The 25,078-nt window shown below is 40.8% G+C and overlaps 1 protein-coding gene across 3 annotated transcripts in view; it reads right to left on the reverse strand.

Moving 5' to 3' along the window:
- ABCG1 (ATP binding cassette subfamily G member 1) overlaps positions 1–25,078 on the reverse strand; it is a 54,105-nt gene that overhangs the window by 17,484 nt on the left and 11,543 nt on the right. For 2 of the 3 annotated variants that reach the window (XM_050897445.1, XM_050897428.1), the window contains exon 3: positions 390–507. In XM_050897445.1, the coding sequence (XP_050753402.1) occupies positions 390–507 (118 nt within the window). Of the gene's footprint in view, positions 1–389; positions 508–22,113; positions 22,156–25,078 lie in introns of all 3 variants that reach the window. The other variant, XM_050897437.1, reaches the window with a different exon arrangement.

Genomic DNA, 25,078 nt, shown 5'->3' on the forward strand with positions numbered 1-25,078 from the left:
CACATTGCAGTTTGGTCAAGAAGACATCAACATTATGAAAAGTGGTGACTAAAAAGGGTCATTTTTTTCAAGTGTTTATAAAATGTGATTTAAAAAATATCACAAACATAAGACACTGAGTCAGACTTGCTACACAGCTAGAAAGGAGAAAAATTTTTGTGTTTTGGACTTTAAATTGCTTCCTATTTTTGAATCAGACTTGTTAACAGATAAATCCTAAGTGACCAGAACAGGACAAACAGAAAAAATATAAGCAATAAGAATCTAATTAAAAATCTGTGACATATCTGTTTTCTACAAACACTGGGTAAGACTTCTTCTGCTGTTGTCTCCAAGGAGCCATCAGGCTAGGTGATCTGATCTTACTTGGGATTTTCATTGTTACTGACCTGTATCCTGCCAGAATGTTCATGAGTGTTGACTTCCCAGCTCCTGAAGGACCCATAATTGCAACAAGTTCTCCACTGCTGAACTTCCCTGAAATGCCTTTCAAAAGGGTCTTATAACCTGAAAGAAGAAAGAAAAGTTCACTGAACTCTTCACAATCATGTCTGGGGGGCAATGAAAGTTTATTTCCACTAGAAAATGATGACAAATAGGCATTAGCACATACCTACTGAGAGGCTGATGCTAAGATCAGCACACTGCATGAACTATCAAAAGCCAAATTCTGAGTGGGAGTGGCAGCCTCCTCCTGCTACACAAGTAGTATGGTGGGATTACAGGATCACACACACTTGATTCACTCTAGGAAAATTTTCAAACAGGGCTAAGAAGCCTTGCTGCCATTTTCTAAGTGTCTTCTCAGAGTACTTTACTAGGATGCTGGTGTCTCCGTTAAAATATCTAATACTCCACAGCTAATGTAACTCCACAGCCTCGGAGCAGACTGCCTTCCAATCACTGCAGCTTCAATGCCAAAATTCTGCCCTCTCACCAAAACAACAACTTCGTGGAGAGTAACAGCCATGATCTCAAAGGCAAAGCCCTATGCTTTTGTTCATTCCCTGCTAAAAGAGGTATGGCAAGAAACACAGCAAAAGTAGACATACAGGAAAAGACAAACGTGCTTAGTTCTCTTACCGTAAGGACTCTCTAATCATAAGAACTCTAAAGGCTTGTCTAGACAGGGAGACTGACCACAATAACTCTGTAAAAATAATGCCTAGGGAAATACTTATTCCAGATTAGGAACATGCAGAGTTTTTTCTCATTTAGACTAATCCACTTCAGAAGATCATATGAAGAATAATTATGTCCTCAGGCAAAGCTGTTCTAGAATAACCACACCAACTTCAAATATCTCACCTTATTCCTGAGTAAATTACCTTTGTCAATAAACCTTAATTTAAAGCCCAAACTCCATGTTACTCTAGGTGTAAGCAAACTGGACTCCATTGAGAATTCCAGATTCGGACTTAGTTGCATCCATCTTGTCCTGCATGATTCCCATTTTAAGGCATAAGGACTGGGTTGGGAGGGTAGAGAGAGCCCCGACCTTCATTTAAACTTTTCAGGATCTCTTTCCTTTTTATTTTTTTCCTTACTTACTTTATTTTAATTACCAGTGCTTTTAGTTAAAACTTTTAATAATAAAAAAAATATTAAGTAAGGTGTCAAAAAACAATCTCATATGTTGAAAAGGTTTCTGTAATTAAATTAAAACCAAAACAGAAGGTTTTGGAACCCAAATTGGGATTTGGCAATTCATTTTGCCATATTGGTGCATATGCAGGCAGTATTTATATTCCACATGTAGACTACCCCAGTCCTGTGATTACCATTAGCATAGATTGTAGCTGGAACGTTGAAATGCTGTAAAAAAATCATGTTGTCTGCAAGCTCCTAGAAAATGAATGGTGGATTATCTTCTTCTGATTTCTCTTTCTTCCTAACTCCATAATTTCTTGTTTCCCTTTCACCCCCGCTTAGCATTCTCTTTAAATTTTCTTCTTTTCTCTAGTCTCAGTTCACACTCTTTCAATGCCACAGAGAGCAAACTTTTGCACCAAAACCATTCATGTCATGCTGCCATGGGGTCTCCCAAATCAACAGCAAATACTCTTCTCTGAGCGTTCCCCAGCCCAGGAGGAAAGCAGTAGCCACAAAAACTCTCTCTAGTAATGTCTGATCCTACCACTTTCATGGCAAATGTCCTAGAAAATGCAATTGACCAAATGTATCAAAATAATAGTTTTCTCGAGTGCCTTTTTTTAAACAAGCCAGTAATTTTTCACTCTAAAATCTTGTCCTGGACCTGAATGAAACAACTTGTTTGGAAGCTACGAGATATCATGGGTATGAAAACAGCAGTGTATTCACATTGATGGTTTATGGCACGAGTCCTAAGAACAAAAGCAAAGACAATCTATCAAAAGGAACAGCTATTTCGAAGGAACAGCACCCCGACAAGGTCAACAAGCTTGTCCCTCATGTCAATGTCACCATCCAAATCAGCATTTGAAGGAAAAGTGCAAAGAAGAGATCAGACCTTTCAAACATGATACTATTTACTAAATGGGATCTATAGAGACAAAGTCCTTCATGCTATCCCTTAAGTGTAATGAGAACCAGCTACCTCCCAAGCCTATTAAATTTGTAAGGAACTCAAACATTAGACTTTACCACCAATTATTTGCGTTACGCACACACCCACCACACACACCAGTTATACGCAGCTGGGAACTCTTTCTCACATTGGTCAAAAGCTGGCCAAGTTGGCCTGTCATTAACTTCCACTGGGATAGGATTTCTTTCACCGGGTCTCACATGTAGTGCACAGGGTAAAGTACTCGTTGGTGTCTGTCTCTGTTCCCTGTCTGCCCCGCAAAGCAGTTCAACATGACAGAACATCACATGGCAACTCCCTTACAACAATTTCTATGGTATGGGCTTGTTCCAACCCACATTTCCAGGGTAAAGGGTTCTTGTCAGAGTTTCATAATAGTCAGCTCATCATGAGTTTCAAGATCAGGACAGTAAATATTGCACAAACTTATATGGGAGCATAAAGAATGTGTACTGCCATGAATACTGAGGGAGGTACAACCTAAAATACACACTCATCGTCTTGAAAACATGTATCAACATACATACCATTACCTAAAACTGAAGCCTTTCCTCTCACTACATATGACTGTGAGATTTAACATTACATCTATTAAAGCCATTTTTCCAAACATAATTTCACAAATGATAATCAGTTTACCTTTAATTGCAGTATCTTCCCCCTCATTACCTGCACTTGCTTCTGCCCCTCTGATGGAGATTTCCATTTTAAGTATCCTGCACACAATGTTAAATCAGAGTGGGGCACATCTCTGCAACTCATTTACAAAACAGCAGAGGAACATGATTTAAGAAGAAATAGAAAAAACTATGAATTTTACATCAGGATGCCAATCATTGGCATTTTAAGTCGCTACAAAGTCAAAACCATCTCTTCTTTTGACTGGAATCACATAAGAAGCCCTTCTATTACAAAGGTTAATTTAGGAAACCCACAAAAAGATTTGACACTGTAGCAGTAGCGTGGTGCCCAGTATAATAATCCTTTATAAGGAATTAAAGTCCGTAAGTAACTACAGTCTTCTCTTCCAGAATATTGAGGCTAACCTTTAACTGAATCAGTTGACCTAAAACTTCTATACTGGGCCACGCGTCTTTCACGAGAAACAGATTACGCATTTGGAGGGGACTGTATTCTTACAGTGCAGAGACTGTTTCATATCCATCTGCCGTATATTAGGAATTTCTGATCACCTTCAATCCCGGTTTACCTGGCCCACCTCGTTTTCCTTAGGCCACCGGTTCATGATCAATGCAGCAAGGAGTTTTGGTACCCCAGAGTTTAATGAAAGGCTGAACCTCAAAGCAAACTCACCCCAAGATGGATGCATATTACAGGCCATTCAGTTCAAGCACCACAGCGTCTGTCTCCTTTTGGACTGGACTGACATCAAGACCAAGTTCAGCATCACAACTTTCAGTTATTTCTCTTAAAACTGTTTTGATTTACAATGGGAAATAGCTTGGATCCTTTCAGTTTTCCAATGTCCCCTCCTGGAGTTACTGCGACCTCACCCTTAAAAATATATTTAGGGGCTGATGCCCATGGGAATCCAAATACCAGTTTTCAAGAACTACTTAAAATACAAATTTGTCAACAGGACATTAATACACCATCACCAACCAGAACAAGCAGTCAGCAACTTTCTCAGTCCAACCCACTAAAAATAGAATACAAAAAGTAAGAAATCAAAACCGAAACAGAAAATGCAAGTGATGCAAAATTTTTTTTGCATTTTCTTAATTTCTTAATTAGGTCTTAATTTCACCTCACATTACATTCCAGAGTTCAACTGCTTCTCCCGAGAAGCGAAATGTGGGTTTTTTTCCCATGTTAGGATTTCCCATGGAAAGCAAACTCCAGGCACTGTGATAGTAGACCAGATTCACAGCCAGAAACACATGACTGGCCTGAACAGACCCCCATTCAAGAGGCAGATTTCCCTCACTGCCTGGCTGCAGCACAAAGCCCACAGCAGCCCCTTGTTTAATGAGCTGATAGAGGGTGACCTCTTGTCTTTGGTGAAGATGCCAGGGGAGCTCTCGTTGCTCAAGTCACCAAAATTTTTGCTAATGGATTCAGCAAGCGAGAAACGTGTTGATGGTTTTATCTGCTTCCTCGTGGATTTTACAAGGATTTCTGGGGACACTTGGTTTTACCATTCTCACAAAAATTATGATTAATCTGGAAAGAAGCAAGCCACCCCCTCCTCATACTTAGGGTAGGAGCGCACGCTTCAGAATGTGTCTGAATCAGCATCAAAAAAACCATAACCAAAACTCACTCCTACCCTTACAGTGAATTTCCTCAGGTAAATACCCTCTCCAGGTTTTTGACTAAAATGCTTCATTCATTTGCATTTCATTGCCACTAATACACTCATTTGTTACTCACAGAAATGTCACTCGGACTCCTAGAAGTTTCTAGGTGTTGTAGCCTAATTCGGCATCCATCAACAGGCACCAAGAGCCTGTCTGATGTCCCAGGTAAGCACAGCAGGCTTTCCCTGTTCGCTGCAATTAGAGCAGGATTTGCCCTTCCCAACATATCTGAACTGTTTCTCTCTCATCACAAGCTCTTCTGAAGGTAGGAAATAGCTGTTGGTACCCTGCAGGTACCACTGGCCTGAAATTGCTCAAAGGTTTCTCAGAAAATTCACTATAGCAAATAGGTAACATAGGAAATTTCAACTCAAACAGCTCAAGTTTGGCAAAACTATAAACGACTGAAAACTGAGCCACAAAATAAGCAGCATTTGGCACTTACATGTCAAAACCAAAGACATCATAATCTGCTCTTTCCACGCTCCCTACCTGCAGCCAGGTAGAAGTGCATCATTTCTTTATTAAAAAAATTTATACAAGGACTATATTTCTATGTCTTTTTGTGGTGCTTTTTTAGATGGGATATGACGTATTCTTGCTCAGAAACATCCAGCTGGAAATACAGAAGACACCTCTGGCAAGTACTATATTACTAACCTGCCTTACTTTAATACCTTCAACAAGCAACACACTTTTTAAACAGCAACTTAAATTTCAATACACAAACTTGTTCTTTTACAGTACCATCAGTCAAATTGTTCGTTAAATCATGAAGAGAAACAGCAGCAATTTCTTGGCACTGTATACTGACCCTGTTCCATTAAAGAAACTCCATTGCATTTTCCTATTCTAAAATTTATAGGCTTAACTCTCATCTCATTTCCTCTTCTTTCAACCAAAAAAACTATGCCAAAGTCCAGGGAATTCTCCAACACAAAACCTGAAGAAGGGAAAGTGGAATCAAGACGTCACATCCACATCTGTCCTCTTGAGGCAGGAGTAGGGAGTCCTCCTATTATGGAAAAATGCTCCTAGCAAATTCATCACTTCGCTGCTGCTCCTAAGATCCACCATACCCACACCTCGATGGCTAAAGACCATTCCCTGGATTACCTACTGCGCAACAACACATGTAAGGGAAAACAGGCTAACCCAGTCACATATCATATTAAAGGGAAAGTCAGTGACTTATGGATGAGAGAAGGAGCTTGCAGAAGACGTGGAAAACATCCTCATGGATATCTGGCAGACATTTCATTTGTAGACTCTTTAGATTTATATCAGAAAACTGAACAGCTGGGGAATGCTGGCAGAAACTCTACAGAGAAGCACAAGATGAGAAACACACACACAGATAACAGCCCAAGGCCAGACTTATACTAGAAACATTTGTAGATGTAATAAAACATTAGCTAGGAAACTTATTTCTTTATCATTTTTACATCAGCAAAAAGTCTTTTCCATACACCTAGATATAAATATGCCAACAAAAAATCCTCTTGTCTGATCCTTCTCAATCTATTATTCACTTTCTGCATCTCAGCCCTTGCTCTCTCACTCCTAAGAAGCCACTGTCATCGCAAAACATCTACATGTTTACTGGTAGAGATCTATGCCAATCTGCGTCATCTAACAGTTTTAACCCTGCAGGGCAGGGGTAAGCAAGGAGTGACAGCACAGAGATTTATGCAAAGTTCCTGGAGAAAGCTACCCCCGTCCCATGGAGTCTCACTGTCTCCTCATGCTTTACTTCCTCTGTCCCGCGCTGCACTGAGTGAGCACCTTCCTAAACCCCAGAAGCAAGTATTGCACTTAAAGAAGACCAGCAGGCTGGTGCTGCAGAGCATTGAGGGCAGTGACAGTAAATACCTTGAATTTATTGTGTTACTTTCAGAGCCCACAGTCAGGACCACATAGTCTATTTGCACATGAAAAGAGGTGCAGGTTCCTCTTCTTTGCACATAAATAACACAATTGTGCATGTAAATTAGTTCCTGATGATTTACAGTTCCATTTTACAACTCAGCAGTCACACAGCCATCCAGTTTGTGCATGTAAACATGATAGCCGTACATATGCCAGGAGATGCGTGGAGTGACTAGTAGCCATTGCAAGGTTGTGGTCCAGTTTGTGGGTCTAGGCTATTCGGAGCATACAGTTTCAGAAGCAGCTTACAGCAATAGAAGATGATGTTGTTACTGAAGCGGGCAGTGTCCTTCTGCCCTCTCTCCCCAGGACACCTTCCCATCACTTTCCCTGAGCTGGCTTTCAAGTGCACCTACACAACCAGTGAGGACAGCAAGCCCGTCCACCTGGAAACTGTTCCTCGGAAATTAAGAACAAAGAGGGTTTGTTTCCAGTTGCACGGGCTGCAGGACTGTCGCTGCCAGGACAAGACGGCACGGTTCACAAGCAGGGCAGGAAGGTGGGACGGCCCTTTCAGCAGCTGGGGACTTTCCAGCAGTTTGTGCCACCCAGGAATCCGTCTCTTGAGATACCTTTTCTTTTCCATTGTGAAACACAAATAGGACTTACAGTTAAATGAAATTACCCCTTATGCACAATTCATGCTGGGCCATTCAAACCATTTCATTCCAAACTGAATTGCTTGTTTGCTTTATTTTAGTATAAAATACTGCAAATCACTTCCGAATTATAAGATGAAGATACTTGGGGCTTTTCACCTAAATCAAATTTAGTTCAAAGCCAGGGTGTTTCCATAAGTTGGCATATCATCAGGGAGACATTTTCCATGTATTTCTAATTCTGCTATTAACCAGCCAGGACACCATGTTCCCCACTCACTACATGAGTACAGAATGCTTTCCTCTCAGTGGTATGGACAGGGTTTGTTAATGTTTAAGTAAGAATTTGTAAATTCTCAGATGAGAGGGATTATCTGTATCAGTTGATAATTATTTAAATAATTTGAATTTAGAATAACTCTTGATGGGGATTATTTAAATGGACATTTCTTTCCCAAGCTCCCCACTGAGTTCAAACAGGCTTAAGTTAAAGTGAATTACAGGTACCGATATCTGGGAAGAAAGAGAGGCATCTTTTAACTTCCAGAAAATGTGTGGGACAGAAACAGCTTTCCTGGCAAACAGAGTGAAAAAATACATTGCTTTAATAATAGGAACTTTCCTAATTGTATATTGGCCTGAACTGTACCTCTATAAAGCCTGGGGGGCAAAGTCACACTAGAAATAATAAACATGTTTAAGGTAATTGTGTACCAAATAAAACCTATATGTAAAGTCACAGGTCATTGGTTCATGGCTTCCACCATCATTTGTGTATCACAAGTGAATAAACCTTTTTATGAATCATTTTTCCACTTCAGCTTTAGAATCCACACATCCATATACTTCTATTCTATTCATACATCTCTCAGGGACGTAGAACAATAGGATTTTCCATTGTCTAAGCTCTGAGTCCTGCTTTAGGACAATTAAGGGAATTTACAATTGTAATGCATTCTTGTACCTTGCCTCAGAGAAACGACCTTCATTATGTAAATGTCTATAAAACAGCATGCCAGGCACCAAAACATCAGGACAGAGAGGGCAGAAAAGCTAAGTGAGTGCTTGAAGTAACCAAATCAAATTCCTTTGCCTCAAAGTCCTCTCCAACTCAGAAATGAGGAATCCATTCCTCTCAACCTAAAAATATAATGCCTTTCATGCTTTAAAAAAAAAAAAAAAGGAAAAAAGAAAAAAAAGAAAAGAAATCCCCCTGGGCAGCAAAGCTCTTTCTTTGTGGTGGACTAAACTGCATTTCTTAACATAGCCCACAACCAGGCCGATTTCCCACTTAGTGATCATGGCACAGATTATTCATAACTCAGATGTAGAGCTTAGCCCATGCTCACAGCGAGCCTTGTAGCGTTCAATCTACCTAACTTTATACATCTAAAAATTTGACACCTAACCTAAATTCATTGTTTAGGACCCATAAATTACCAATAGAGAGAAAGAGGCACACCTAACAGGTAATTAATTCTATCTATTTTGCATTCCTATTCTGGGAAGGGATAAATAACCCTCTGGAAGTATATCTTTCTCTTAACTATAGTGGGAGTTCAGGACAATTAGCTTAGACTAGACACCAAACCTCTAGATGCTGTGACAAATCTCATCCTTTGCCAACAAAATCATGGCTGATTTCTGTATCAGTCACAAATAAAATGGATATCAAGACATTTTCTGTGTTTTTTAAATGTCAATTTGATCGTGGTCCCTCATTTGCTTGCACAATTGCAGTAACTAAGCACAGAAATGGCACACTCAAAATCTTCAAGTCGGATTGGCACTCCACATGTTCAGATGCTTCCTGTGAACACATCAAGAAGAGCATCCTGCCAATGTTCAGGATATACAAATGTATCAGACGTTGTGTTTCTACTTTATCATTAGTATTCAGCACTTACTTCGCACTCTGATAACTGGGGACAGTTCAAAATTCCACGCATTTTTGCTTCAAGCTATCTACTAGCTCAAGAACACAGCACTGTATTAGTAGCACTTGGTTCACTTAACCAGAACATCTCAAAGCCTCAAAAATCCAAATGTGCTTTGGAAGATTAGATGTTAATCAAAAGCTAAATGTTTGAGAACAAACTTTAAAGCAGTTTTTGAATTTTGTTTGTGTGGGTGCCTAAGATTTGACTTCTATCAGCACACTTCCTTTGTGCTAAACGTATCAGCTAACTTCCTTCTGTGGCAAGTCAGTAAAACATACAGTAAATTGGAGCCTGAAGAGAGATCATGAGCCACCAAGCCAAGATTTATGACATGATATCCCTAGTTACCGTAGGCCATGTTGTATAATAAAAGAGAATGCGTTGATGAGAAGATGGCAATCCAGATGAGAAACTGAGTTCTAGCAGAGGGAGAATCTTAAACCAATCTGTAGATATAAAGAATCTGAGAAGTCCCTTTAATTTCATTGTTCTCTCAGATCCCTAGACTAGATATTAAACTTATGCAAGACATTGGATCTGACAGTCCACATTGCGCAGTCAAACAAAAAAAGCCCTGACTAAGTAAAGATTTCACTCTTTTGAAACTTCAAATTAAGAGTTGTGTGCACCATGTTCTTTCTCTATTATGAAGGCTGCTCATCGCATTATTTTAGTATCTGAATACTGCTTTTCTTCAGAACAACTAATTAGATATGACAGTCTGTTAGGCTGCAAGCTCTGCAACCCCCTAACTTTGAGTTTGAAGGTTTAATAGACTATACAACCTCAGTCACCTTGTCTGGCTGTATCACACTCCTGGCCAGGCAATGTTTCTCTATAAACAAGATGGGTTTTACGTACACAGAGTACCACCATACCACCAAGTAACAGGAAACTGAAGTGCTTGCAGGTGGACACAGAATTTACAGACTTTCTTGAAACATGCATTCCTCCAACAGTATGGAGGAGCAGAACAGGAGTCAGGAGCATTGTGGGCACACCTCCTTACTCCTGCAAGTATTGATTACACCTCCCCACCACGCTGTGAGATGAATGGGTTTTGTGCCAGCCCCCTTTAAGTCTACGCTCTTTATGGCTATGACCAGGCAGAGCTGAAGTACGTAAGTAACCCGTCAATGCAACCTCAGCCAGTAACAGGTCCAGGTAACTACTAGACACCCTTCTTGTTAAAGAAATCTCTCATACTGGTTGATACTAGTCCCAATGGAACAGCTGCTCTGAGCCTTTCCTTGTATTCACCTTTTCTGTATAGCTCCCCTTATCTGGTCCTACAGCAAGGTTACAGCCTTCTACTGAGGTTTACAGGATGACTACGATTATATATGGGTCCTGCCTATTAATTTTAATCAGATACGTCCATGGCAAGATTCGGTTCTTGTTGGCTTCTCTGTTGAATGTTTCTGCCTGAGAGAGTTAAAGCTGTTCATCTTCTATACGCGTGCACATGAAGCCATACGCCTGCAACTGAGGATAGAGAATGACAATTAAATGGGTCAATGAACGAAAGTAACCTTCAAACATGAATGCAAATAAATCTGTACTTGCCGCAAGACCTGATAGCTTCAGAAGCAGTATTTACATGTTGAAGCATTTGGAGATCTGGGGCATAGCTTGTACTTTGCCTGCACAGAAAATAGCTACCCTAATTTATCTTCAATCCTTAGGAAACACGAAAGGGAAAAAAAAAACCATGTATGAATGACGCACCACTTCATCTTTCTTCTGAATCTAGTGGAAATGTCTTTTCAAAGCAATATCCATAGGCTAATCCTTGTTTGATAATTGCTTTTTGCTGCCTTTTTTTAATTGCCTTTGTTTCTGTTACTTAAGCGCACAAGAAAGGTCTTTCCTGACAAAAGAAGAGCCAACACAATTTGAAATGAAAGGCTGACACATTCCCTCGAATGACAAACTGAAGTCATGAGCCTGATACATACATTTAGAGATGAAAGCTGTTTACGTATGCCAGTCAGGCAGAAAGCAATTTCTCATAATTGCAGAACCTTTATACCTCAAAGTACAAATAGTATTGTTCACAGTCTTACAAACAGATAAAAGCAGAACCCTTCCCAACATCCCTTCGCTTTTGAAAAAAATATTCAAGTAGGAGATATTCCAAAATAGCCCAGCAGCTGTTATGAACTGAACTGCCCCATCTGCCTTTATTTCGAAGTGCAGATCCAGCTGGGTCACTCTGCAACAAGGGAGACAGAAACCCTTCCTCCCTCAGAGAAGACTACTTTGGGTCTCCTGTGTTGATGTTCAGAGTCACCACATTTTTTACTGTTGCTCTCTCCCTTCCTCCTCCCAGCCTCTCCCCACCCACATGCACGCACAGAGCAAGAAAGCGGGAAGGGAAAAAAGCAGAAGTAAAACTTTGGCTCTCTCCTCCTACCTACCTGTGTAAGGGCTAGAGCAGAAGGCCCTGGGGCTTTCTAGAGTTACAGCAGAAGCAGCTGAAGTTATATAGCACCTCTTTACTCCAAGCTGGGCCTGATGGCAATATCTAGTTTGAAGAGCTTGGTGTGTAAAGAAAAGCTTTCCCTAATACTTCCGCGTACATCTTTATCACAAACTCTAGGTTAAACTGGAATGTGATGAAATGTCTCCTGCAAACTGCATAGGAAAAAACCATACCTTTTCCCAGACTATTAGAAACAAGAGTTGTTGTTTAAAACACAGACTTCTGCAATGATTTACATGCTCACAAGACAACATTTTGTCCCTAGCCCTTACAGACATGAGGAGCCACATTTCTTGGATTTTGAAAAATGTTTTCAGTCCTGGTCACTGCAATTTAAAAGCTGCCACACTGTTTGACCTTTTAAAAAAAAAAATCACAGTTCACAAGTCAGCTTCAGTAACTCAAAATATTACATGTGACTCAAAAAAAAGCAGTTTTTCACAGCAGTCTTATTCAACTGCAGTAGTGATGACAGTTTGTTGCAGGAACTTTCTCTGAAGAACAGGCAACTGCCGAACACCTCGGCCATGCGACCTTCTGAACAACTCTTGTACATCCTTCTCCTGCCTCCTCCCACCCTCTCAAACCAATTCTGCACTGCAAATTGCAAGAAGCGTTTCCACCTCCTCACATTCCCACTGCTCCCATCCCATTCTTTCCCACAAGCAGGCTGAGGAACGCTTGGAGCCAGGAGGACCCTTTGAAACACACGCAGAGGCAAATATCAGAGGTGTTTCAAAAAGTATATTTTAAACTCATGCATTGATGAGTTTAATTCTACTATCTATACCCAGAAGCAGAGACACAGATAGAAACTTCAGCAATTGGCCTCCAAAACTGGAAGAGCTCAGTGAATGAGAACGGGAGTCACGTTCAGAAGAACCGCTGAGGCTGAAGAAGCTCCTATGGCAGCGGGACATCCCTGCGGTCAGCCATATGGATGGCTGGAGCATGTGTCCTGGGAGACTTATTTTCAGAAATAGCAATACTGATTCTGCCCATTTCTCCTCAACGCTCTCAAGACTTTCACAAAATAGAAACACAGGACAATATATTTACTTTATTCTAGCACTAATCTAGTAACAGATATAACCTATGATCCTAAATGTAAAAATAAAGGAAAACCTGAAGTATGTGCGGAAATAAACCCTGGATTACCTCCAGTTCTCACATTTTACTTAGGACAACTGTGTTTTTATCTCTCTTCTTGAATATTTACACTAATGAAGTTGCCCAAATTAAAATACTTTTCGTTGTCAGCAAACTAAATATAAAATCCTCTAAACACCACTGAACTAATTATCATCTTCTGTAGCATGTCAGTGCTGAATATGCTACAAACAAAACCCACTGCACAGGGCATTGCTGCTTCTGGAATGAAAATGAGTTAGAATGAGCGCCTTTCAGCAGTCTGATTTCTGCTTTTTTCGCAATTCAGAACTGGAGAAGTTGGCAGCCTTGTGGGGACATACATCCATTGAACTACCATAAACTACTAAATTTCCATGTGTTTTAAAAAGCTCCAGCTGACCTACATTTTATATAATGGATTAGCTGAAGCTTATGGAGTAGCACGAACAAAGCTTGACACTTGCTGCTAACCACATATCGTAAGCAATTAAATTTTTTATCAATAATATGTCCCATGTAAAGATGAGAGTTTTCAAGAGGAAAACTCTGACATTTCACACACAAAATAGAAATAATCATTTGACAGACGCACTTAGATTGCAGTATAAGTATCATCAAATTGATTAACTTTTATTTCACATACTAAAAAAATTCAAATGTACACATTAAAATTCTTTGAAATTAAAAAAAAGGCTAATGAGCTTTAATTCACAATTTCAGGACATGTTAAAATAAGGGATCAGAATCATTCATCATTTTGGAAATCCTGTCTTTTCTAAACTATCTACAAAATGATTAGTAATGCAAGTTGGGAAGCAATAACTCATTTCACAAAAGCATGACTTCCACCTCAAGTTTCCATTTTGTTCTTATTCTGAGGCAGACAGAAAACTCAACTTTGAGTTTCGGTGGTGGATTTTTTGTTTGGTTGTGTTTTTTACAAACCAGTAACAAGTCATTCCAGAGGCCAGTGGAACATACTGAGATGAAGGTGAACCAAGTCTAAGTCCTTGAGTCAGATCAAGAACTGCAACTTGGGTCACTTACATTTTCAAGTGCCCTGGTCATCAGCTCAACAGGGTTTTCTCTCTTCCTAATTAGAAAGTCCTTGACCTAACAAATCTCCATGAAAATGTAGTCAGAAAAATATAGCGAAGAAACAACATGTTTCTATTCTGATGCACTACCATTTTCCAACAAAAAGAGGATACTGAAAATTTCCAGAGGGATTTTCATTATAGGATCATCAGGAGACCCTCTGTGTTAAGAGTCCTTTCACTTATACTTTTATCTCTGCACTGGTTCATTTCCCAGTAACATCTGTAACTTCTTTTGACACTTTTTGTCCTTCTTTACAATTAGGTTATTCAACTGTTTAATGAAAAGGCAAGGGGTCAGCTATGGACAGACTTAAGCTGGATGTTGGCTGATCCAACTGGTCTATTGGGACAGAAGAAATTTGGTAGTGAAAGCAGTTGCTTCCTCCACAAATTGGAAGTCCATCAAAAGAAAGTAGCTATGTTAATGGCCTGAAGAATCATGTATATCAGTAGTAAGAGAGACTCACATAAAGAGTGTTGGTCTTCTCACATCCTTCTAATTAGATGTCCCTGTAAACCATATTGCAAAATACATCTGTTTTCCAAAGTCAAGACAACGTTTCCATTTTTTTCTGACTACCAATTAAACTGACAATGACATTTCAAAAAAATGCCGGTTGGAGACATTACCAGAAAATTAAACTTGACTTGTCTCTTGAGGTTTCTTTATCCTCTTACTGTATGACTTCTATATGACTGGTCTACCTATGCTTAACATACTTCCGTAAGTCATTCATCTATGCTACCTATAAACACACCAGTACACACAGGAGAAAAAAAAAAAGGAGGTAAGAGTCCAGGCTGTTTACATGGTTTTCCTCGCAAATACTGTCACTTTAAATGAAATAATTAAGGGACACAGTTAGAACAATATCCATGTCACCTCAAAACACATGCTTTGATCCTAAAAACCACAGGCACTCTCTGGACTCAGTTCCTGTAAAACAACACAGCACCGCTAAAATCAATACAGCAGCACAGGTTTATGCTAGTTCAGTAGCTGACACAGGCTAAGGGATCAAAAGCAGGGATTCATGACAATCTAGACACACAGCAATATTGCAAGATTCAAAGACTGGAAGGTGGAAACCTTCCACGTAGGAATACTGATATATCAGGAACTCAAAATCTCAAGACGGGATTTATTTTAACCACCTGCACACATCTACAATGTAAACATTTGCATGTGAGCTATCCTACTGGGTCTGGCTGGGATGGAGTTCATTTTCTTCAGAGCAGCCCCTATGGTGCTGTCTTTTGGATTTGTGACTAAAGCAGTACTGATAATACACTGTGTTTTGGCTATTGCTGGGCAGTGCTTGCAGAAAGTCAAGGCTTTCTTTTTTTAGAGTAGGCTGGGGTGCGCAAGAAGCTGGGAAGGGACACAGTCAGGACAATTAACTAAAGGGATATCCCATACCATACAACATTGTGCTCAGCAATAAAAGCTGGGGGAAAGGGGGAGGAAGGGGGGGGACGTTTGAGGTTACAGCGTCTGTCTTCCCAAGTGACTCTTCCACGTGCTGAGGCACTGCTTTTCAGAAAGTGGCTGAACATTTGCCTGCCGATGGGCAGCAGTGAATAAACTCCTTATTTCGCTTTGCTTGTGTGCACAGCTTTGCTTCACTTATTAAAATGCCCTGATCAAGATCCACGAGTTTTCAGCTTTTGCTCTTCTGACTCCCTCCCCTATTCTGCTGGGGGGACTGAGGGAGCAGCTGCGTGGGTGCTCAGCTGCTGGCCGGGGCTACCCCACCACAGCTATTCCTCCTAGTAAATGTGGAGAGTCACTTGTTCGGCTCGTTTTGGATGAAATGAATAGTAACCTACACTCCACTGACCGTCAGTGAAATCTTTTGTCTACAAAGAGAGCCTAGGTTGTTTTCTAACTCAGACACAGCCTCTTACACAGCAGAAACCTACATGGACTCAGATGAATCTGCTGTGAAGCCTATCTCTCACTGCTATGAGATGCCCAAGAAAAATGTGGTCTACTATCCACTAGGTATAACTGCTCAAGCAATCCATGTTTTTAAAAATATCTGATATACCTAAGTATAATTTAAAATCTCATTGTGAGATGAGCAGCTTCATTACACACAGTGATAAAGCAATTGCAGTCTGCCGGGCTACAGTCCTTCTATGGGCAGTGCAGTTGGTGCCATACAGGAGATGCACAAGTTCCAAGTTTTCATGCAATTTTTTCTAAATGTATGTGACAGAACAAGGGAAAGTAATGACAGCTGTAGCCTGTGTGCAAATGGAGAAACAAGCACATCTCTAAAATTGTTAGTTTTCATTTCAGTGCCAGCTAAATGCTTTTCATCATTACGTGCAAGTGGCGAATGTACCACCTGTGTCTTTTTTGTCTTTGTGCCAACAGGTGAAATTACATTATGCTGACAGGGGCTGCAACAACCCAGGTAATGGCACAAGTACAGAACATTGCTCTGTCATCAGATCACAACATTTTCAAAATATTACTATTTTTTTAAATTCCTGTATGTACGTGTTAAAACTGAGTCACCACTCCATTTCCAATGAAGACCTGAGTGGAACCCAACACTGCTTTTAAGCTCTGCTATCTGCCCCCAACAGATGAGTTTCCACTTCTGTATTTGTAATGTTTGTAAGAGTTCTTGTGTATTTTACAGTTGGTATTACTGTTAGCACAGTAGCCTCCACATGCCCTGGTCAGACTCGTGGTCCCATGTTCTTAGTCAACTGACATCAAATATTAAGACCAAGATCTTGGAGCAGGGACAGAATCTGATCTACTCTATTCTTCTCTCCCACACTCTCCATTTATTTGCTGATGATAAATTGTCCCAATACAATGAAAGGGTTTGCTACAGTATGTCTTCCTACAGGAACCCAAAGCACTGCTCTAAGATCCCTACATGTCAGTAAAGCGAAGGTCACGCCAGGATTAGTTTCACATAGAGTGGTAAATTCAAAACTTAGTCAAACTCACAGTTCGGCTTTGCCCACAAAAATTCCACCATCTGTTATGTTAGAAGAATGCTTGGGGAAACTGCATAAGACATGCTCTTCTAGAGGGATGTTTGCTGAACCTAAACCAGAAAGTCATTTCGGAACTGATGCAGAACCAAAATCAGAGAATCAGGCATGACTCCCAACGTATATAAACCCCAAGAACGGTACCTATGAATTGAATAGCAACAGCCCCAGCTGCAGTATCTCCATATATTTAAACTATCTTGGCCATCTTCTGCAGTAAGGCAGAGCAACTCCTGGGTGACAAGAGTCCTTGTTCAGGTAAAGGACCTTTTCTGGCAAGTGGGAAGAATTCCCCGCTCCCTCCCATTCCCTCTCCATCCAGCTTATCTGAATCACAGCTCCAATTCCCTGATAAAGGCTACCTGTGCCTATAATAAAATAGCATGGGTGATTCAAAACCAGCAGACCCTCTCTTCAGGGTCTGACCCACTGAATTCCAGCAGAGCTGTTCTGTCTCTGCCCCAGCAGCCCAGGGACAGCAAAGACAAGGGTCACCCGCAGGAATTGTCCAAGAGTCAGCGGTTCAGGGGGGCAGAAGTCTCTTTAAGGGCAATGCATGTAAGGAGAACATGCAACTGCCTTTGGGGAGGTTTACATCTGTCACTTTTTCCATCTTGCAAAGCCGCAAAGAAAATGGTGTAGGTGGACGGCTGAAGATTGCTCTTCTCAAAGGCTTCCTCCTGAAATGGGTGCCTACGCTCTAATACTGACTAAGCTGCAGGGCTTTGCTTCTGATCTAATTAGATAATGATACTGCGATACAAAAGGAGAGGTTAATCTTGACTGTATTTTCAATCTCCTTTCCTTGTGTACAGTTGTAAACACCCTGGAAGCATTTGGAGCCACTTCTTCCTAAGTGTTTTAGTGCCAGCACTTGCACAGAATGGCTACAAATGTGGATAATTTGGGGAGCTGGAGGAGACAGGAGAGACAATCTTTTAAAACACACTAGGCAATTCACACAAATCCTGAGGTGTATTAGTGCCAGCGTGGCTAGCAAAAAAGATGATGACAACAACGCAGCTCTTGCCACCCCTACCCCACTCCCCTCATCCCTGTGAAGAAGAGACCACGGAGCACTCCTGCTCACACCTCTGAGATATGCCAGGTGTAAGGGTTACACAGCGTGGATCCTCTCGAGGCTGACCGCAACCAGACAACATCCTCACCAGACCTTTCCCTTCCCCACATCAGAGGTGCTCAGGGAAGGCAAATGCAGACACAAGGGAACGTAGACATCCACCATGTGCACAAAGCTGTTTCTGGGAAGTGCCCTCCATTTGCAGATCTTGGGTGCTGTTATTTGCCTTCCCTGGTGCAGTGAAGGGACATTTCTAGCTCCCAAGAAAATCAGCCAGAAGAACATCTCTACCATATTCCTGTTCTTTGCACCACTCTCTCAGTGGCTCTTGCAAATCGAAGCAAATGTTCCCATTAGTTTACATAAAACCTTGGTATCTTCCTTCTGCATCCCAAGATACACACCTTGCAGTTTTCCGTCACCAGCAAACCACTATTTAAACAAACAGAAGTAGCACACGTTTATCTGGCACATAACCATACTCTCCTTTACACCCAGCAGGAAAGTGAGTTGCAATAATGCTCAGCTAATGAAGAAGGCAATTCAGACAATGATGTCGGCAGTTATAAACAGGCAAAACTGCCCAAACATGTATGAATTGGACCCACCATTGATACACACAAGAGCTCCAACCCATTCTTTCTTACAACTTCTAAACAAAACAAGAACAAAGCACAAGCAATCTGATTACGAGAGAAATGACTGAGAGCAGAAAATTACTCAATTTATGTAAGGCAATAAGTCCCTATTGAAAAGCATCAGCAAAATGCTGTCTTTTCTTTATACTATTCTTTACACCACTGTCATTCAGGTGGATAAAAGAGCTTCCATTTTACAGTCATTTTTCCTGCTATTTTAGCTTTTTATGCTGTTAATCCAGTAGCAACAGACTTGAACCACTTCTAAGCAACCGACATTCTTTTGCTTTTCATTTTAAAAAAAATCAGGTTGTTAGTGCTTTTCTATAATTATATCATCTCGTCACTACAAAGGAGAAGAAATATACACCTCTATGAAAATGTTATCTTCAAAATATTTGTTATAGTAATACACAGCCAGTTTTTGTACATAAATAAATATACCTGAGTGTATGGGCGTATGTGCATATATACACATATACATGAAAACAAAAATAATATGTATGTATATATATACTCACACACTTATATTTACACGTCTATATATTAGATATATCTCTATATTGAACGTATTTTGATATATATAAAGACAATGCACATACAATATACTCATAGATTATGAAAAAGAAAATTTAGAAATCTTGGTAAGAAGCAATACAATACTCTATGCGCTCTGAAACGGGGGCCTCTGATGCTCTGAGACATGCCTATATTGGATGATGTCTGCTGACACATTTCCACTACCATATAAACATGCCTTGCACTCTCTCATTTCTAATGCTGAATATCTGGACAGAAGTTGGAATCCAAGTCAGGACAAGTTTTCTTAGGTTAAAACTGTGGGTGATGGGAGGGAGTGAGAAAAAGATGGCCTTTGCTTTATTACTGTGGTAGTCAAAAGTCTAATTTGGCCCTAACAGCATATTGGTTGACATTTAACACTGACATTTCACATGAACTGTATTAGCTTCTGTATTTTTTAGAACGCAGTTTTAGCAGTAAACCATACTAACGCGTGAAAAAGTGTCTTTTAGGTATTAGGCCATACTCTTCCTTCAGCAAGCTTTATTCATGTAATTTAATTTATATCAGGGATGAATTTGGTCCAAAATGTTCTATCATAAGACAACACACCTGGCAGCCTGTCGAATCCTGTTCCTTGGGTAAACTCTATCCATTATGTCACTGCAGTGATTGCAAGGTTCATTTGGCCCTGTACTTTTAAAGCAGTATAGTGTGAACGTCTGAGATGAGTTGTAGGTTGGCTTTGAAGTTAGTTTTATTTATTGCAGAATGTCTGTCACTTTTTGCCCCAACTCACTTTGCTTGAGGAGTTTATTTTTACTACCTGTCAAGAAGAATCAAACGCTGAGTATTAAAATGCCGCAGCCATGCCCTGTATGGGAAGGCCTGCTTTATTTTTATTTATTTGGTTGGTTTTATAACGTGTACACGGCGTATTTAGAGTATATGGGATTCAGGAGACTGACGCTAATACTTCTGTTTAGAGACTAAAGAGTAAATATGTTAAGTGTTGTTATGCATATTCTGAAGTTTCATCTTTCTTTTGGTGTCCCCAGGTGTCATGCTATTACTGGACAAGACACAATCATTCTCTATGAACACCTAGTCTGACAGTAATCCCAGGGTTCATGGACTTTTGAGTACTTCAGGTAATGTATTTCTCCTTGAGGTGCACATCATCTTTCTTCCGGACAAAAACCCAAATAGTCAACCTTCTTCAGCAATGTCTGTCAAGCTCCTCTGACTGTTTTTGACATAGCTCGCACACATAGTCATAACTCAGCCTTTACGACAGCAGAACCTGATTTATTATAATCACAAGTGGCAGCAACTCGATTCCCTGTTTGCAGTTACTCACAACTTTGCTGAAACTTTCACATGTGAGGGTAAAAACATGCCAGTGTGAGTTCCACTTCAATGATGATTTACATCATGGGGAAACTTTCCATGGGCTTAAACAAATGACTGGCCAGCCACATTATTTCATTTATTTTTAAACAGAAAGCTTAGAAGAATCAAATCAGCCAAGAAGGTCTAAAAATGGTCTTTGCTCAGTTACGTTATAAAAAGCCAGTCACACTGAGCACAGAGACCAAGTCAAGGCTCAGAGGACCAAGCCTACTAATCTACCCAGTGCCAACACAGCCCCCTGAATCAGCCACTCTGAAGACGCTCAAAGGAAAAGGACAGGACCGCTGTTCCTGGAGGAAAGCCCACCAAGATGCGTCAACAGGGAAACTGTCTCCCTGGAATGCCATGCAAGCGAGAGGGGGCAATGGCCTGCTGGGGAACAGGACTTACCATGTCATGCAGGGGGAACAGAAGTTTGGGATGGTGTAAAACCAGCCATGGGGTAGCTATGGGAATTACAGGGAGTGAGAAATACTTATCACAGGACGTTTAGGGGAATTGCCAAAGGGATGGATCAAGGACTGAGAGGAACAAGCCTGAGAAAATAGACGGAAAAGGGGATTAAAGGGGCCAGATGCATGTGAACAGGCAGCTGGTCAGTACACCTGTCTGACCGAACCCTGCCCCTGATCACTGCAGTCCAACTTGTACTCCTGATAAACACTATTCCCAACTATCTACTATGTGAATGCACTCTCTACTGTGAGCCCGTGTGCATGAACACTAGCAAATACCACGATGGACTCACCAGTGAGCAGCAGAAGTTTGCGCGTCAGCCACTGGAGTGAGAGGCTGTAAACCTGAGGGCTTGTAAGTCCAGGTACCAACAACTGGAAGAGATCGGAGTCTGGGCCAGTGACTGGACTGAGAGAGTGTCCAAAACCCACCAGTGGAGAGACCTGCCTTGTCTGCGTGTGCAACCCACGAGCAGCAAGCGGGGAGGAACAGCAGCGAGCCATCGGTGGTGGTCAGGTTTGCACAAGTGCCGTCTGTGTTTAGGTGAGCGCCATAAAGGCACTTCTGTCCTTGTGCTGGTCCATACGGCTGGCTGAGTGTACTGCATGTATGGACATGTGCGTGTGCCTATTGGGAATACGTGCCCTGCCTCATTACTAACTGGACCCGTAAATACAGAACTGAGGCTGCCACGTACCAACTGGGCTAGGGCAGGAGGAATCCCCTCAGGTCCTGAAGCCCCGCCAGGTTTCGCTACTGCCAACAGTCTTGTTTTACAATCACCACAATTAGGAACTCTTGCAAACTTCTTGTGAAGAACTCACAGTTCTGATTACAAAACAGATCTGACCCAACTGGTTTTCAGAAAGGACTCTGATCCAGCATCTGCATGCTTAATATTTATTTACTGTCAATTTGCTCCTCTGGGGCAAATTCTCCTTGAAGTAATTCTCCAAGACTCAGGGTCAAAAGCAAAACCCAAGAGAGTAACTTTTCATGGCCAGCTGTGCAGATGCACCCCTCTGCATTCTTCCTTGTCTTTCTGACTCTCACATTTCTCTGGTGGCAGCATATGACCTTCACCCCTCCGAGTGGAGAAGGAAGAGGAACTCAGTCGCAGACAGCCACCCACAGGCTTCAGCTTTATGAGCCTCAAATAGTTATTTTAGACAGTCGGTCCTCAATATTCATATTCAATAAGCTGGCTGAAGTTCGTGGCTTTTTGACCCAGAAAAACTAACTGCCTTCCTCTAATAGCAAATATTTACCTTCAATCCCCTTCCTTTTAATTGTGTACTCATTTACCAATTCTAGCCCTGTCATGCTGGTGCTATTAGAGTGTTTAATTTCTGAAACACTTGAGGTAATAACTGTATCATGACTAAAAAAATTATACTAGCCATGCTCTGTCAGTGCAGCCTCATCCACTTGACTGCTTCCACAAGCACAAAACAGATGCAACAGGGCAGAATTTAACTCCATTGCTTAACAAGAGTATTGAAACCTTCAGATTTTTTTCTTCTTCAAATTTCATATTAACTAGGTGCATCACTTCATTTGAAATTCCTTTCTTCTCTTGTCTGGCATAAAAGTCTACCCTCTGAAGATCAGCAAGAGACAGAATAGAGGTCTCATTCTCATTTACCCAGGAACCTGACCACTGCATGTTCCATCTTCTCCTCTCTCCTGTAGCAGATGTACTGCAATTATAAACAACATTTGTTATTATTCTAAACATGCAAAGCAGGAAGAAATATGATTCTTACACAAAATATGTAGGCTGTAGATACTAGATGAGAGGCAGATGGTAAATTATCTTGTAAAGCCAAGGTCTCTGCTATTTATTTTTCTTTGGAACAGATACGTAACAAAAAACGAGCAAACAAACAAGCGGTTAACTCAGTTTGACTATTATGTAATTCCACGTACTTCTTTCTGATAAGAATTTGGATGGCTTCATCCTTATCCTCTCTGAAGAGAATTAAGTCTTCAGAGTGCATCTGTTTCTCCCCCTGAAATCAGCAAAGTCTAAATGAACTGTAAATGAGAATACAAGCCTAACAGTGACAAGAAAGTCCAGTTGCGAAACGCAGTTACAAAGGTTCCCGCAGTGTGACTCAAGACATATTGCAGCATGCGTCTCCAGCCACACCATTTCCTAGACACAATTATTTTGTCCTCATTCCAGAGACACTTACACAGCACTAGTCTTTCTGTATTTTATACTACCACTTACATTCTGTATCAAATATTCATTCTAAAATCTTCTTTTCTAAGAGACGAAGTATCCAAAGGCCAAATTAAACTCAAACTTCTGCACTACAGCACATAATTCACAAGGGAGCCATTTTCAAATATCTGAATCATCACCAATAGGATATTTCAACAGGCCTCCTGATAATTACTTCAGGAACAAATGAAATATGTAAGAACACCCACTTGTAGGAAGCTACTGAGATTCAAATAGCTACTGAAAACAACCAAAATTGCTTGGCCTTCTATGTATGTGCTGTGGCCCTTTTCCATCATACTTAACATGTTGTTTTGGGGATGAACAAGTTAAAGAATTGGCTGAAAAGGGCAGTAATTACTCCATACATATTTTATTATACCGTAACTTCTTTTCATGAATTTGAAAGTTGGTGAAAAAGCGACTACATTTGGATGGATTTGGGGACCCTCAGTCTTTCCATTTCCTAATTAACATAGGCTTTGACATCAAGAAGAAGATACCTGCTACAGCTTGGTCCTGGGCTTGATGAGGAGGACTCTGCCAGTCCTACGCACTAAAGGTGTGCTTGTAAATTACCTTCATACTAGAGAACTAAATTTTCCACATGGTACAGTCTAAGTAAGGGCTGGTGGTTTTGCTGTCCTCTGTACCAATGGTGTTAAACAAAAATTGCTAGCTTCTAGGTTCAAAGCCGGCACAGTGGGCAGGCAATCTGAACCACTAACATCTCAGCTTGTTACTGTCCCAATGCTTTTGATAGAGAAAAAAGACAGATCTTGTGCAGAAGTCTCTGTTTGGTAATACAAATTGCATGTGCTGTCTTTTGGAAGGAATACCTAAAAAAAGAGGGCCATTTTGTCATCTTACATGGATGTCATGTTTCAACAAGGTCTTTTATTAAAGTTCTTAAATAAATGAATCTGACAAGAAGGTAGATGGCCGGTTCTGAAATAAATGAGAAAGCAGATAAAGCAACAGAAAACAAAAGAGTAGGAGTCAGTAGTCAATCAATGAAGATTATCAGGGAATCTTTATCAGGCTACATGCTGTTCACCTTACTCCTGAATAGTTTGAAAAAGGAGGCAAATAGCGAGGTGACAGCATGAACACCAAAAACCCACTGAGGTTCAGACAGCAAGTGAATGATTTTACAAAAGAAACATCCATCGAGAGCTAGTAAACACAAAGATACTACACCTAGTTCAGGAAATCTCCGAGCTGCAAGCTGCAAATAGTAGGGAAACACTACTAGACACTTGCCTGCACTTGAACTCTTCCCCAAGAATTCAGCTCTATCCACTGTCAGAGAAGGGACACCGGGCCAGGTGGACCTTCTCTGACTCCGTATAATGGCAAGCTGACCTAAACTCCCAGCTTATTTTTGTCAAAAACTCAGTCTTATGTTAGACCTATATCCTTACGCATCTGAAGGGTGTGCAAGTCACAGAGGTTCTGGGGATAAGGCATGGCCTTTTTGGCTAATGCATTTAGGTTTTGCCTCAAGGACATTCATCTTCAGACTGAACATCTACCCTTCAGTTTGCAATGCCTTAATTTTAAATCCAAATCAGTTAATTCCTGTGTGCTAAACTATCTTGTAAATTTTGCTGGGATTCTCCTTGTGTGTTGTTTGGAGTAAG

The sequence above is a fragment of the Gymnogyps californianus genome, chromosome 1 (genome assembly GCF_018139145.2).
Source record: "Gymnogyps californianus isolate 813 chromosome 1, ASM1813914v2, whole genome shotgun sequence".
NCBI lineage: Eukaryota > Metazoa > Chordata > Aves > Accipitriformes > Cathartidae > Gymnogyps > Gymnogyps californianus.